The following is a 14,595-nucleotide window of genomic DNA, read 5'->3' as shown; positions in this document are numbered from 1 at the left end:
GATGGCAGGAAAAGGATGGGTGGATTTGGAAAGTATACATTCAGTCCATTGACTGAAATATGTTGTGTTTAAGGGATTATGGGAGATGAAGCTAGGAAGATACTTTTAATTAGAGACACGAATTAAATGTAAAGATGAATAGATTTTGTTTTATTTATGGCAGTAGGAGGAGGCTATTGAATGTTTGGTGGATAGAATGACAGGATTAGCATAGTGCTTTGGAAAGATCAATCTAGTAGGACTGCTTGGAATAGCTTATCACTTTCTTAATTGTGTTTCTTTGTAAACAGCTCACAAGTGATTGTGTGATCTTTACTGTTCTTGATAAGAGGGAACTTGTAGCATTTTCATCTTCATAACTCTACTATTATCTGTGGGCTTCTTGACTCCTTTCACTCTTGGTCCCGCGTTTATAACCGATTTACACAGAAATCTACTTATTTCTTAGAGAAACATTCCTCTTTTTTTCCCTGTTCTTTTGCCTAATATACCTGACCTTTGCCTCATGCCAGGGTTGTTTTAGATAACCTAAGCTTTATTTATTCTTTCCACTTCTTCCCCACTTCGTCAGTCAATTCACAGCCTCCACTACCAGCTTTTCATAGTGCTGAGTTTCCATAGGTTTTCAAGTACTTTAATTGTGGTTTAATAAATGTAAGAATATAGTGTATTGTTATTAACAAGGAGTGCAAGGAGAAAGGACACTTGGAACATTCCTTGTTTCCATAGCCCTATTCTGCATCTTCAAAACATGTTACTTATTAGCACCTATTTTTTGGTGCCTATGGGTGTCAGCCAAAATGGAAAAAGGCAAGAATTGATTTTTTATTGGCACATGTGATCCCTCACATCCACCTATCCCTGTTGCTCTCAGTGCCTGCCATCAGATGAACTCTGGATGGTTCACACAGCTTTGACTTTTAAAGATGATTTCTTCAACACTGTTGGGAGTTACTGTGCCTAAAAATTAGAGTCCATAGAATGAATTAAAATGCTTATTCAGCTTTTTTTACTGAAGACCACCTAAAGACAGAGGGTAGCTCTGAGCTTTCCCAGAAAAAGTCAGTCTGTAAAGAGTAAAATAAGTAAATATTTCTTCAAATGTCCAGACATTGCTGTACAACCACAGGGATGAACAAAAATCAGGGAATCATGGCATTATTAAATGAAAAAAATAAAAAAGGTGCTAGTGACTATCTCCAAACAAATGGGAATGTAAGAACTGCCCAACAAATAATTCAAAATCTCTATTTTAAAGCAGCTCAGCACACTGAAAAACAACAACAACAACAACAACAAAAACACACACAGAACAACAATTTAACAAATTGAGAAAAACAATGTGACCAGAATGAGAAATATAATGGAGAGATTGAATTTTTTTAATCAAATAAATCTTAGAGCTGAAAAATACAATGAATGAAATGGAAAATGCAATGGAGAGCATCAGTGCAGAACAGAAGAATCTGTATGCTCAGACAGGTTATTAAAAAATATATAGTCAAAGGAGAAAAGTGATGGAAAAAAAACCAAAAAACTCTTGTGAAATTTATGGGATAGCATCAAAAGAATGAATGTACAAGTCATAGGAGTTAAAGAAGAAGAAAAGAAAGATAAAGAGGAAATAGCATATTTACAGAAATAATAGCAGAAAACTTTTCAAACCTAAAGAAAAATATAAGTATCCAAGTACAGGATGGTCAAAGGTCTCCCATCAAATTCAAGCCAAATAAGACTACCATAAGACATAATCAAACTGACAAAAATCAAAGACAAAACAGGAAAACAGAAAGAGAATGAAGTAAATAACATATACAAGAATTCCAACATGCCTAGCAGCAGACTTCTCAGCAGAAACCTGTCAGGAGAGAGTGGGATCATACATTCAAAGTGCTGAAGGAAACAATATATTAGATAAAATACATTTTTTTTGAGACAGAGTCCTACTCTGTTGCCCAGGCTGGAGTGCAGTGGCATGATCTCAGCTCACTGCAACCTCTGCCTCCTGGGTTCAAGCAATTCTCCTGCCTCAGCCTCCCAAGCAGGTGGGATTACAGGCATAAGCCACCACATCCAGCTAGTTTTTCTGTATTTTTAGTAGAGACAGCGTTTCACTATATTGGCCAGGCTGGTCTCAAACCCCTGACCTCAGGTGATCCGGCCAGCTCAGTCTCCCAAAGTGCTAGGATTACAGGCGTGAGCCACCGTGCCCGGCCAATAAAATACATTTTAAGTCAAAAACTTTACAAAGAAACAAAGAAGTCATTGTATAATGATAATGGGATCAACCCAGCAAGAGGATATAACAATTGTAAATATATATGCACCCAACATCAGAACACTTAAATATATAAACAAATGTTAATAGCTCTGAAGAGAGAGATAAACTGCAATAGGATAATAGTAGAAGACTTCAACACCCTACTTGTAGTAATGGACAGATGGTACAGACAGAAAATCAATAAAGAAACCCAGATATAAAGTAAAACCTAGATCAAATGGACCTAACTTAATTGTACAAATGTTCTATCCAAGAGCTGTAGAATACTTCTCAACTACACATGGAACTCTCTTTAGTATAGATTATATGTTAGGCCACAAAATTAATTTTAACAAATTTTAGACTATTGAAATAATATCAAGTATTTCTGACCACCATGGGATAAAAGTAGAAATCATTTTTCTACTGTAGTTATTAATATATTGTATATGTAGTGACAGTAGTTATTAATATATTGTATTCTTGAAAAATGCCAAGAGAGTGGATGTAAAGTGTTCTCACCACAAAAATGATGACTGTATGAGGTATTGCAATTGTTAATTAGTTAGATTTAGGCATTCTACTATGTATACATACATTAAAACATTATATGATACACAGTAAATATGTATAATTTTATCTGCCAATTTAAAAAATTTAAAAAAATAGAAAGTAAAACAAACAAAAAACACATATTAGTAAAACAAGCTAGGCTTTGGAGTCAGACTGAAACTAACTCTTTTAATTATTATATATGTGACCTGGGCAGTAACTTAGTTTTTCTGAGACTTAATTTGAATATTTATAGAAAGGAGATAAGACTATTTCATAGGATTAACATATGTTAAGCAAACATAACAAAGTTTCATTATGTGTAGTAAATGTTCAATAAAGATACCCTAAATAATGATCATTATTATGAACATATTTGTACTAAAATCATTATCCGCTTGGTCCTTCTAGTATCCTTAACATTTGAAAGTCAGTTTACATTTTAGAATCATTTTGTTGGTGAATTGTTTTCCAACAATTTTTGGAAGTCACCATTGGCTTTTACAGGTTACTTTCTACAAGGTACGAAGTCAAACAGAAGTTAGAGAAACAGCTATTTTATTTCTATATCCTTCATTACAGGGCAGCCCACTCCCTTCCAATGTATGAATATGGTGACAACATTGATGGTAATTTTTCTTACTATTAAGTATATAAAAATGATTCTTATCTGCAGCATCCAATTTTATGACCCATCCTCTATATGTCATTAAAAAGATAACTTTTCCAGTTAAGAAAGGTTAAAATATATCCTCCAAACTAACTGTGAGGCAATTTGTGCAGTGGAGACATTGGCATGCTCCAGATGCATAGTAAACAGCAAATGGCCTTTTCTAATTATGAAGCATTTGTCTCAGAACATTCCGGCAGTTAGAATTTAGCTTTGGGCTAACATATGCCTTAATAATGTTGGGAAGCAGTTATGGGCTTGATGGAGCCCCTCAAGGTCTCTCCCAAGCTTCTGATTCTGTCACACTAAGTATCTGAGTGATCACAGACGAGTCAAGCATCAGTAAAGTGGGGGGAGAATACAGCTTCTGGGATTCCTTGAGCATATATTAAAGTACCTTATGATGTGAGCTGATATTCTTTAACGGTAAACATGAAGTAGGAGAATAAGCTAATCATACTTTTCCATGTCTTTCTTCTTGTGCCAAGCCCTCAATTTCTGGTCTATTTAGAAAAAGTATGGATCAGCAGACATTTTAAATGAGACTTAACCTACTATCTGAGAATGTTCCCTGAAAAACATGGTCCAACTTGAGAAAAATAATTCACTCAGGAATTCTTTTCAGAAATTTCAACTAATGTTCTACTGCAGGGGAAAGATGTTCAGACACAACTAAAATTGAAAACCAGTTCTCTCCTAATAGAGATTATGACGGTCTGTGGTGATTTGCCAAAGAATTATAAGGATATTTTATTTAGTTGAAATGTTTGACACACACAAAATTCAATTCAGAGTATATTTGATGAATTCTCACTTTGTTATATTCCAAGGAACAAAAGAAATATGTAAATAAATGATTATCTGTTGTGACTGTTGTTATTCTAGAGCAGCACTAACCAACAGAAATGTTATATAAGCAATATATATAATTTTATATTTTCTGGTGATAACATTAAAAAGTAAAGAGAAGCAAGTATAATGAATTTTTCTAGTAAACTTTTATTTTACCCAATATACCCAAAATATTATTATTTTAACATGTAATAAATGTAAAATTATTCCTAAGTTATTTTACATAGTTTTTTCATACCATCTTCTAAATCTCGTATGTAACTTGTGCATCTAATTTCACATTAGCCTCATTCCAAGTTCTCAATAGCCATGTGTGGCAAATAGCTATTACATTGGACAGTGCAGATTAAAACATATCAAGGGCTAAGCTTGATAACAGTTTAGCACAGAAGGGTCTGGAAAGGGAAAAAATGTTTAAAAGGTACTGTGCTGGTTAATTTTGTGTCAATTTGACTGGGCTAAGGGATACCCAGATAGCTGATAAAACATAATTTCTGGGTATATCTATCAGAGTGTTTCAGACAAGATCAGCATTTGAATCGGCAGACTGAGTAAAATGATCCACTCTCACCAGTGTGAGCAGGCATCGTTCATTCTGCTGAAGACCTAGTTAGGACAAAAAGGTAGAGAAAAGGCAAATTTCCTCTTCTTGACCTCCATAACTGCATAGCCAACTTCTTTCATAAATACCCACTTATATGTCTATATAGCCTGTTGGTTCTGTTTCTCTGGAGAATCTTGACTAAGATTGACTAACACAACTATCTTTGCTTTAAGTCTTGCAAGCATATGTGGGAGTTTTAGAAGACAAATGGGTAGAAAGTCATTCTAGGTTGAGGACCTATCATGAACAAAGTCATGGAGTAAAACAAGCTTTAATATGGAGGGGTAGAGGCAGGCTTGAAGCTGGGGAAGACATGGGGAATGTCACCAGTGCCTGCTTATGGAATTTGAATTGTGCCTTAAAAACTCTAGGTATCTGAGTATTTTTTTTTTTTTTTAAATACTGACGTGAGACTTATGAAAAGTAAAACAAAGCATGAAACACAATTTATTTAGTTATCTAGCCAAGTAAATACATCTGATCACTTTTGTTTATTGTAGTAAAATATATATTTTTTACTTATATATATAATGGTTAGGATGACATTTTATTGTATATGTAAGAACATATATAATAAAATATATATTATATATCTTATTTATAATATATATTTTATTTTATAATGTAATATATTTATACTATATTTATAATATAATACAGATTATAATTTATTATATCATTATACATTATATAAATATATATAGATAAATATGTTATATGTATTTAATATTAACTATAATATTTCATTATATTTTATGTTATATATAAATATCTAATATATAAATATATAAATAAAATACATACGTAATAAACCTTTATTTTTTATATATATCTAAAATATATCATCCTAACCATTCTGAATTGTACAATCAATCAGTGGCACTAAGTACATTTACATTGTGCAACCATCATCACTATTCATCTTCATAATTTTTCATCATCCTAAACTGAAACATTGAACTTATTAAAGGGTAGCTCTTCATTTCCTCGCTCCTTCCCAGCCCCCAGTAACTACTATTCTACTTTTTATCTCTGTGAATTTGACTATTCTAGGACCTCGTATCAGTGGAATCAGACAATATTTGTCTTTTTGTATGTGGCTTATTTCACTTAGCATAATGTTTTCAATGTTTATCTATGTTATAGCACATATCAGAATTTCATTCTTTTCACAAGCCTGAATACTATTTAATCGTATGTATACACCACATTTTGTTTACTCATTCATCCCTTGAAGGACTTCTGGGTTATTTTAACCTTCAGCTATTGTAAATAATGCTGCTGTGAATATTGACACGCAAATATCTGTTTTGTGTTCCTGCTTTCAGTTATTTGGGGTGTATACTCAGAAGTAAAATTTCTGAATCATATAGTGATCCCATGTTTAGTTTTTTCAGGAACCACCATATCATTTTCCACAGTGGCTGCACCATTTTATATTCCTACCAGCAATGCACAAGGATTCCAATTTATCCACATCATCACCAACACTTACTATTTTATATTTTTTAATAAAATAATAGCCATCCTAATTGGTGTGAAGTGCTATCTCATGGTGATTTTGATTGGCATTACCCTAAGGTTAGTGGTGTTGAACATCATTTTTATATCCTTATTGGTCATATACATTTATCTTCTTGGCCAACTTTGATAAAAGGAAAAATTTTCCCCAAAACATAAAATTTACTTGGCTGACACTTCATAATATTTGTGAAGCTTCATCTTGGCCTCCTAACATTCCCAAAGCTATCTGAGTGTTAAGGTGTTTGTCCTGGGACTCACAGCCTGTTACATTTATTTCTAGACTATAAATATCTGTAGGACCATGTGATTTCAGAATGTTTTTAAGATAATTATGCTTTTTTATTATAGCAAGGAAAATTTTGAAAGCATTAGAAAATACTTTGAAGATAATAGTTTTATATTTATAATGTAGAAAGTAAAAGAGAATTACAAGCTAATTTTGCTCAGTGCAAGTCACTTAGGTTAGTTTATAATGTGCATGGTTCTCACCCCTTAAAATGGGGTAATTTTGCTAATACAATGCTGTCTGCATTTTTGAATAATATGAATGCAGCATTCATTATTCCACTATTTTATTTTCACTTATATGTCTAGGCTAGAAAGTTGAATATTAGGGTCAAATTCCCTCTACCTGACTTTTCCTATCTGTTTAAGATCCTCAATATCTTTCAAATTCATCTACCTCTCTAGCTTCTTTGCCATTACCAAGGTCCACCCACCTGAATAATTCCAAGAGCTGCTAACTAATCTCTGTCCCTGTCTTGGTCTCTATTTCTATCTCTATTTCTGACTCTGTCTCTATTTCTACATCGGTCTTTCTTCCATGAGTCCTGTCCTCCTCCAGTGCACCATTAGGTACTACTAGCAAAATCTTTCTGAAGGGAATCATTTGCTTTAAACCCTTCTGTGCCCACCTCTTCATTGGCCTCAGTATCAAGTCATAACTCCGCATCAAGGCACACAAGAACCTTTGCCATCTAAGCATTGTTGCTTTCCTTATCACTTCTGTCTCACCTCTGACTACCTCCTAGCATCTCAGCATCCCTGGACCACTTGGAATTTCCTCCAAGGGACACCTTTTCTTCTTTATATATGCAACGAGACTCCTCATTTTGGAAAACACTTGTGGTGGTAGTTGTGGTGGTGGTAGGATAACCTCAAAAATATCTAGCAATCCCCGTGGCATACTTGATTCTGGAGCAAGGTCTGTGAGGACACTGTTGAGCTCAGTATTGACACTTTAGTTACTGAACTGTGGGGATCCTAGGAGATACTGGGGGAAAGGCTGGGAAGGGCTGTCAGGGAACTCAGGAAAATGGCTGTTTACTAAATAGTATAAAAGTATTTTGATGTTTTAGCAACTGGCATGACCCTAGGGACACAGACCAGCTAAGTACTAGCCCTGCCATTGCCACTCCCACTACCTCTTTCTCTGACCTAATTTTTCCTCCAGGACTTGCTTAGAGCAGGGCCTCTTAATCTTGTGTGTGGGTGTCATGGACCTATTTGTCAGTTTGGTGAAGCATATGGACTCCTCTAAGAGTAATCTTTTTAAAGACATGAAATAAAATACATAGGATAACAAAGAAAATCATTTATATTGAAATACAGTGATGACATTTAATGATGAATAGTGATATAAAAACTTATTAAAACTAAGATCTAGAGTCAACTCTAGTAACTGCCATAATTTTGAAGTAGTGATGAATGTAAATTATAGTAAGATATCTGCAGCAAATATAGGAGGATATAAAAACAGCCACTGTTTCTGTTGGTAACAAATCATACTGTGGTTTGTTGCTCAAATTTTTATAATCATAGGAAGAAATGCTAAATATCAGTTATAGTAAAAATAAGGGTGCTGTTTTTTCTCCCTCATGTTCAAGAATCTCTTGAGTTCCATTGACAGATGTTTTGGAGCTCCATGGATGCCAGATTTCTTAGTCAGTTTGGACTATTGTAACAAATACAGATGCTCCTGGACTTGCAATGGGGTTATATCCTAATAAACCCACATGAGTTGAAAATATTGTAACTTGAAAATGCATTCAAACACTCAGCCTACCCAAACATCATAGCTTTGGCTAGCCTACCTTAAACATGCACAGAACACTTACATCAGCCTACAGTTGGGAAAAATCATGTAGCACAAAGCCTATTTTATAATAAAGTGTTGAATATCTCATGTAATATATTGAATACTTTACTGCAGTACAGTTTCTAGTGAATACATATCACTTTCTCACCATTGCAAAGTTGAAATTTTTTAAGTGGGACCACCGTAAATCAAGAACCATCTGTACCATAGACTGGATGGCTTAAAAGACAAACATTTATTTCTCACAGTTCTGGAGGCTAGAAGCCCAAGATAAGGGTACCAGAGAGGCTGGCTTCTTGCTGATGCCCCTATTTCTGGTTAGGTCCTCATATGGCCTTTTCTTGGTGCTTGCACGCAGAGAGGGAGATCTTCTTTTTCTAAGGACACTAATCCCATCATGTGTGCTTTACCCTCATGACGTTATCTAAATCTGGTCTCATCCCAAGGCAACCATCTTCTGATAGCATCACATTGCGGATAGGGCTTCAACGTTTGAATTTTGGGAGGATACAAATATTCAGTCCCTAACCCTGGGTGTAGCATCCTAGCTTAGATGATTCTTTTCTGCAAAGCCTTTTTTAATCATCTCTTCTCAGCTCCTCCCCACGGAAAGTATGCATTGCCTTTTTTGTGTATTCACAGCCCCAGAAACTTACCCCATGGTAGCATTTATCTCTTCATTTGTTTTTCTCTTGTACTAGACCAGGAATCAGCAAGTATTTTCTGTAAAGGGCTGGATAGGAAATATTTTAGACTTTGCAGTACATATGGTCTCTGTTGCAATTACTCAGTTCAGCCAGAGACAATATGTAAATGAATGGGCATGGCCGTGTTCCAGTAAGACTTTTATGGACACAAATTTATTTATGGACACAGAAAATTGTTTCATACAATTCTCATGTGTCACGAAATATGCTTCTTTTTAAATTTTTCAACGATTTAAAAATACAAAACCCATTCTTAGCCAGTAGACTGTACAAAAACAGACCATGGGCCAGATTTGGCATGGATAATAGTTTGTCTACCTCTGTACTAGATCACAAGTTTCTTGAGGGCAGGAACTGTGAATTTCTTTTCTATCCCTTAGATCTAGCACCAGTGTTTGCCATATTGGTATAAAATAAATATGAGCTGAATAAATATTTGAGTCTATAAGTGCATTATACTTACATTTGCTTTCCCAATATTCTTCCAGAATTTGAGTGGAACAACAGATGAATTCCTTAGTAGAAGAACTTAAGCCAAATCCAGATTTGTGGTCTCTTAGTCTAGCACAATTTTATGGCTCCTTCCTCTGTAATCTTGGTGTCCCCTAAATGAAGGCCAACTCTTTCATGCATTGAAGTTGTTCTCAATGTACTTGTATGTTTAGAGGTCTCAGAGTAATGGGAGTTTATTTTCCACTGAGTGGGATGTGTGTGAGCTTAACCTGATAAAAAGATACACATTTCAGCAAAGAATTTTAGATACATACTTGAACAAAAAGGAAAATCACTTCCCAGCACTGTCTTAGCTTTATACCCTTTAGATTTAAATGTTCAACAGTAATCATCATGAAAATCACAGGAATTTTATTTGTGAAATGCTTATTCCCTATAGAGATTAACACATCACTTAAGATCAAAGGTGAATGAAGAAATATATTTTTGAATGGTCTCTGTAAGTTATGGAAGCAATAGTTTTACACTCCAGCAGGTAGTTAAAAAGCAAGATGTTAATCACAACTCTAATATAACCATATTTTTGATAATAAGTCAAGGTGATTATTAGTCATGCTTGTCCATCTGTAAAAAGCTGACTTGACTAATATGTATGTTGGCCAAAGCTAAATATAAAAAAAGGTTTTGGTATCATGCCCAAGGTCGTGGACAAATTTGCAATCTCATCAAGCCATGTTTATTATCATGCAAAATATCTGAACTACAGCTTTACCTAGAGACATTTTAATAGCCCATGTAAACAGGAACCAAAAAGTAAAATGAAATTATTGAATTCTGTCAATTTATTTTTTAAAGTCATTTTTCAACACATAGATAATGAAATCTGATACATTCAGTTTAGATATTTTGATGGGCATCAGACGCTACGTAGGCTTAAATTATTTTGTGGGTTTTTTGCAGGCGAACTTCATGTACATAAAGTTCATTAACAAATTTGCCTAATGCCTACCAAATGAAATGCTAATTTCTAGTGGAGGAGCAGAGATTATAAGAGATGAGACAGGGAATCTTCTCTGAAGGAATATACAAATTTATAGAAGGAAACATGATACAGACCTAGGAGAGAAATAACAATATTAACACATGCCAAGCACCAAGGAGAGAAACAGATAGAAAAAAGCAGCAATTCATAGGACAGGAAGGGACCAGGGTCAATGCTTGGGCTTGAGGTGCGAACTCAGATTTAAAATGCTGCAGATAGCTTGGCCACAGTAAATACGTGTGCATGTGCGTGCACTACCCCCAAACCATGCAGCAACACTACGGAAAGCTCAGCCATTTCAGTCTCTTTTCCTGGTAGACTCCTGAGCTCATTTCCAACTGTGCTCTTGTTTATGTACTTTCCCCACCCAGTTACTCTTTGCCAACCTCTTTTGTAGCTCAACTCCCACCACTTTTTAAGGTCCCACTTCCTGTTCCAACTCTTAGGAATCCTCTCCTGATTTCCCAAGTTCTTTGTGGTTATATCATCCAGTCTTACTGTTTGTCTCAAGTAAAAGGGTATTGTGGAAAAGAGTCTGGAGGCAGCAGATGTGTTAGAATCTGGCTGAAGGATACCTGCACTACCTTTGTTTTTGATGAAGCGTCATTTGTAAAAAAACATTTAGAATGGAGCCAGGCACACACAAGTTCCGGCTGCTTTGTTCTATTTCTACTTCAGTGAGCATGTTTTGTTTTTTCTTTAATATAGAGTTGGCCAAGGGAGGAGTCATATTCTAGTTTTGCAGCTTAAATTTTACAAGAAAAAAATAGATACAATTCAAAGATGGGTTTACTCTGGAGTACAATATTCATTCCTCTTATCTTCCTTCTCCCCTGTTCGTTTGTGTGTAACTTCTGGCTCCTCCCCACAAGGCACACACACGTCCTAATTCCTCTGATAACTTTTTTTCTCCTCCTTCACTTCCAAATCATGATCCATCACATTCACTGGGCTTAGTCTTGAGAACTGTGAAGCAGAGAGAATTGCACTCTTCTGTTTTTCTATGTTTGGCTCGATTAACTATATCCTGGCCCTATTCAAAGCTCTTCCTCAGACTACATACCCCATGACTATGATACATGAATTGTTTTTTTTAGTTCATTTGCTAGCTTAAAATATTTTATGTCATGAAAATTTGAAAACATACATAAAAGTAAAGAGAATAATAAATCTCTCATATGCCGTCACACCAATATAATAACCAAGATTTTTAATGTGTTCATTTTAAAAGTGTTACACACTATAACATTTGTCTTTTAAACTTCTCTTAGTCATGTGCGTAATAGATCAAATGGTGAAGTTGTGGGGTATTCAGCTTCAACATTTAATTATGCATTGTCAAAGATAGTGGGGCATAAGAGAATAAATTAAAATTCAACAAACATGTCTACTGAAACTACCACGTGGCAACTTTGGGCACAGATTTTAATTTGTAAAACGAGCTTTGTGTGGAAATCATTGTGTAACTATTATTTCTATTATATAAATTCTCCCCTAAGCCTGAAAATTGAAATTTTACTTTTACTTTTTATAATTAAAATATTGTCATATGAGTCATTAACACCATGCTGGGTAATTACTAGGGTTTATTATTACTTGTGAACCTCTTTTTTCTTCACGTTATTTTCTTCATATATAGCCTTGATACAAAATACTTTCTATGTGGGCTTAGACAATCAACCCCCAAGGGTCATAGAGCAAGGGCAACAGGAATCTTCCTAGTAGATAATAATGCTAGTATGGAAAATTATGAACTACATTTTGCCTGTAAACATATAGGACTTTTTTAATGAAATAGGATAGCATTGTGATATTAGCTTTAAATGTTTGTAAAAAGTCAATCATTTTCATGCTTCTCATGAATAGCTCATCTCCTTTGCAGGATGTTGTTCACAGTTGAAATTCTCTAATTAATTTTTCCCTGTTTGTTTCCCTTTTATTTTTCTCCAGCTCTTGTAAATGTAAAACTCTGGGCCATTGATCGACAATGTTTTCAAACAATAATGATGAGGACAGGACTCATCAAGCATACCGAGTATATGGAATTTTTAAAAAGGTAGGATGCTTTCTTTTCTCTTGTGAGAGTGTTTACTTTCCTTTTAGCCCTATTATCTGAAATGCAGCACCCTGAATACTTTTTGCCTTTCTCTCAGTCATAATAGTCTACAAATCTGTAGAGATGTAAGACTTCGAACAAGCTTCTTTATATTTCTGGTGATAAATCTGAAGAGATGTAAGCTTCTTTATATTTCTGGTGCCAGTTTCCATGACGTATGGTTAAGTCAGAACTTCAGAGTTTCATGACATGTATTAAGCCATTCTCTCATAGAAGTGAGCAACTCAAGAGAAACAAATAAAAATGTGCTTGAACAAAAAAGGATATTGAATACATCTTCAACTATTTATTGGTTAATATATTTATGACACCTCTTCTAAACAGACTCACACTGTAAGGCCGAGTCATCTCTTGTGTGTTTCCATATGAAAGGTCAGATGACTAAGATGAAAAAGTTCCAAGAAATAGCTTATTATCCTTTAATCCTGAGTTTAATTTCGCAAATAAAATTCATTTTATGCTACAGTTCTGAAATATCAAAAGCTTTTCTTTCCTTTATATTATATATTATCATAATAACTCCATATAGGATGGAAATTAGAATAAAACCCAGCTTTTTATTTCTTAGGAATACATTGATACTGAAATGAATTTCTTTGTCTGTAAGTTTATTTTATTTTAAAGAAAATATATTATCTTATAATTCAAAAGAACATTGACAATTCTCATGACTTTTTAAAAAGCACTTATTTTTAAAATTACTTTTCTTTTGAAAACAGAGCCATTATTAAAAAGTAATACACAAGTTATATGAGCATATAATGAGTGTACTGCTAATTAAGATTTCATTTTTGATAGGTAGAATGTTTAACTTTTTTGTTTTGCTTTTTATTTTTGGTGAATAAATTGTTAAAATGAAGCTAAAAAGTCAAATTCGTATTTTGCTTTAGTGATACATCTTAATAGATATCTACTGAATTTTCTTAAGATGCAATTTTTAATATTCCTTACTTGGATATTTCTTGTGGTTAGTTTATGTTCTTACTGCTTCATCTTTTATACATTTTTATTTCCACATAAGACCTTTTATATTCATGCTAAAGGGGTAATACAATTCTAATTTGGTATCAAGTAATAATATATTGAAAAATTACTGTCAGCAGGGTGTTGATTTTTTTCTCAATGTGATTGGATGAAGAAACACTTAGAAGAGGTAGAAATGTAAATTCCTAGTTGAAATTTAATATAGTTTTCAAGGAAATTAAATTATTCAGGTGCCTTCTATATTGGGTGAGATATATATATGTATGTGTTGATATATATGTGTCTATATGTATGTTGTGTGTATGTGTGTGTATGATGAAAGATAGAGAGAATGAATATTCATTTTAAGCCCTAACTTACGGTTTAAGAGCTATTGATTTCTTCTGGTGCAGCTCTGATAAAGATCACAACTGCTAAGCAATGAAATGCTAACCTATAGAATACAGTCCATTATTCATCTCGCATACCTAAGCGTTGGACACTTACGATGTTGATTTTAGCTTCCATAAATTTGTTTTCCCAAGAAAATGGACTGAGTGCCAATGCTATCTCAAATGACTCTAGCAAGAACTCTTTCTAGTGGCACTATTTCAGGAGATGGAGATGTCTCACTCTGTGCACACGCACGTGTGTATGTGTGTGTGTGTGTTCAAATTCAAATCTTAAACAATAAAATTGGCTGTCCAAAGTAAGTGAACATTTTTGTTGGTCAGAATAGAGCTGGCAGAGTTTC

The 14,595-nt window shown here is 34.2% G+C and overlaps 1 protein-coding gene across 4 annotated transcripts in view; it reads left to right on the top strand.

The window, feature by feature from the left end:
* PRKG1 (protein kinase cGMP-dependent 1) overlaps window positions 1-14,595 on the top strand; it is a 1,321,998-nt gene that overhangs the window by 817,233 nt on the left and 490,170 nt on the right. For all 4 annotated transcript variants that reach the window (XM_054503395.2, XM_054503394.2, XM_063669971.1 and 1 more), the window contains one exon: window positions 12,713-12,818. In XM_054503395.2, coding sequence (XP_054359370.1) covers window positions 12,713-12,818 — 106 coding nt within the window. The remainder of the gene's footprint in view (window positions 1-12,712; window positions 12,819-14,595) is intronic.

The sequence above is a fragment of the Pongo pygmaeus genome, chromosome 8 (assembly GCF_028885625.2).
Source record: "Pongo pygmaeus isolate AG05252 chromosome 8, NHGRI_mPonPyg2-v2.0_pri, whole genome shotgun sequence".
In the NCBI taxonomy this organism is placed as follows: Eukaryota; Metazoa; Chordata; class Mammalia; order Primates; family Hominidae; genus Pongo; species Pongo pygmaeus.
Note: the sequence above shows the minus strand (reverse complement) of the source record. Positions and strands in the feature narration are given on the sequence as shown.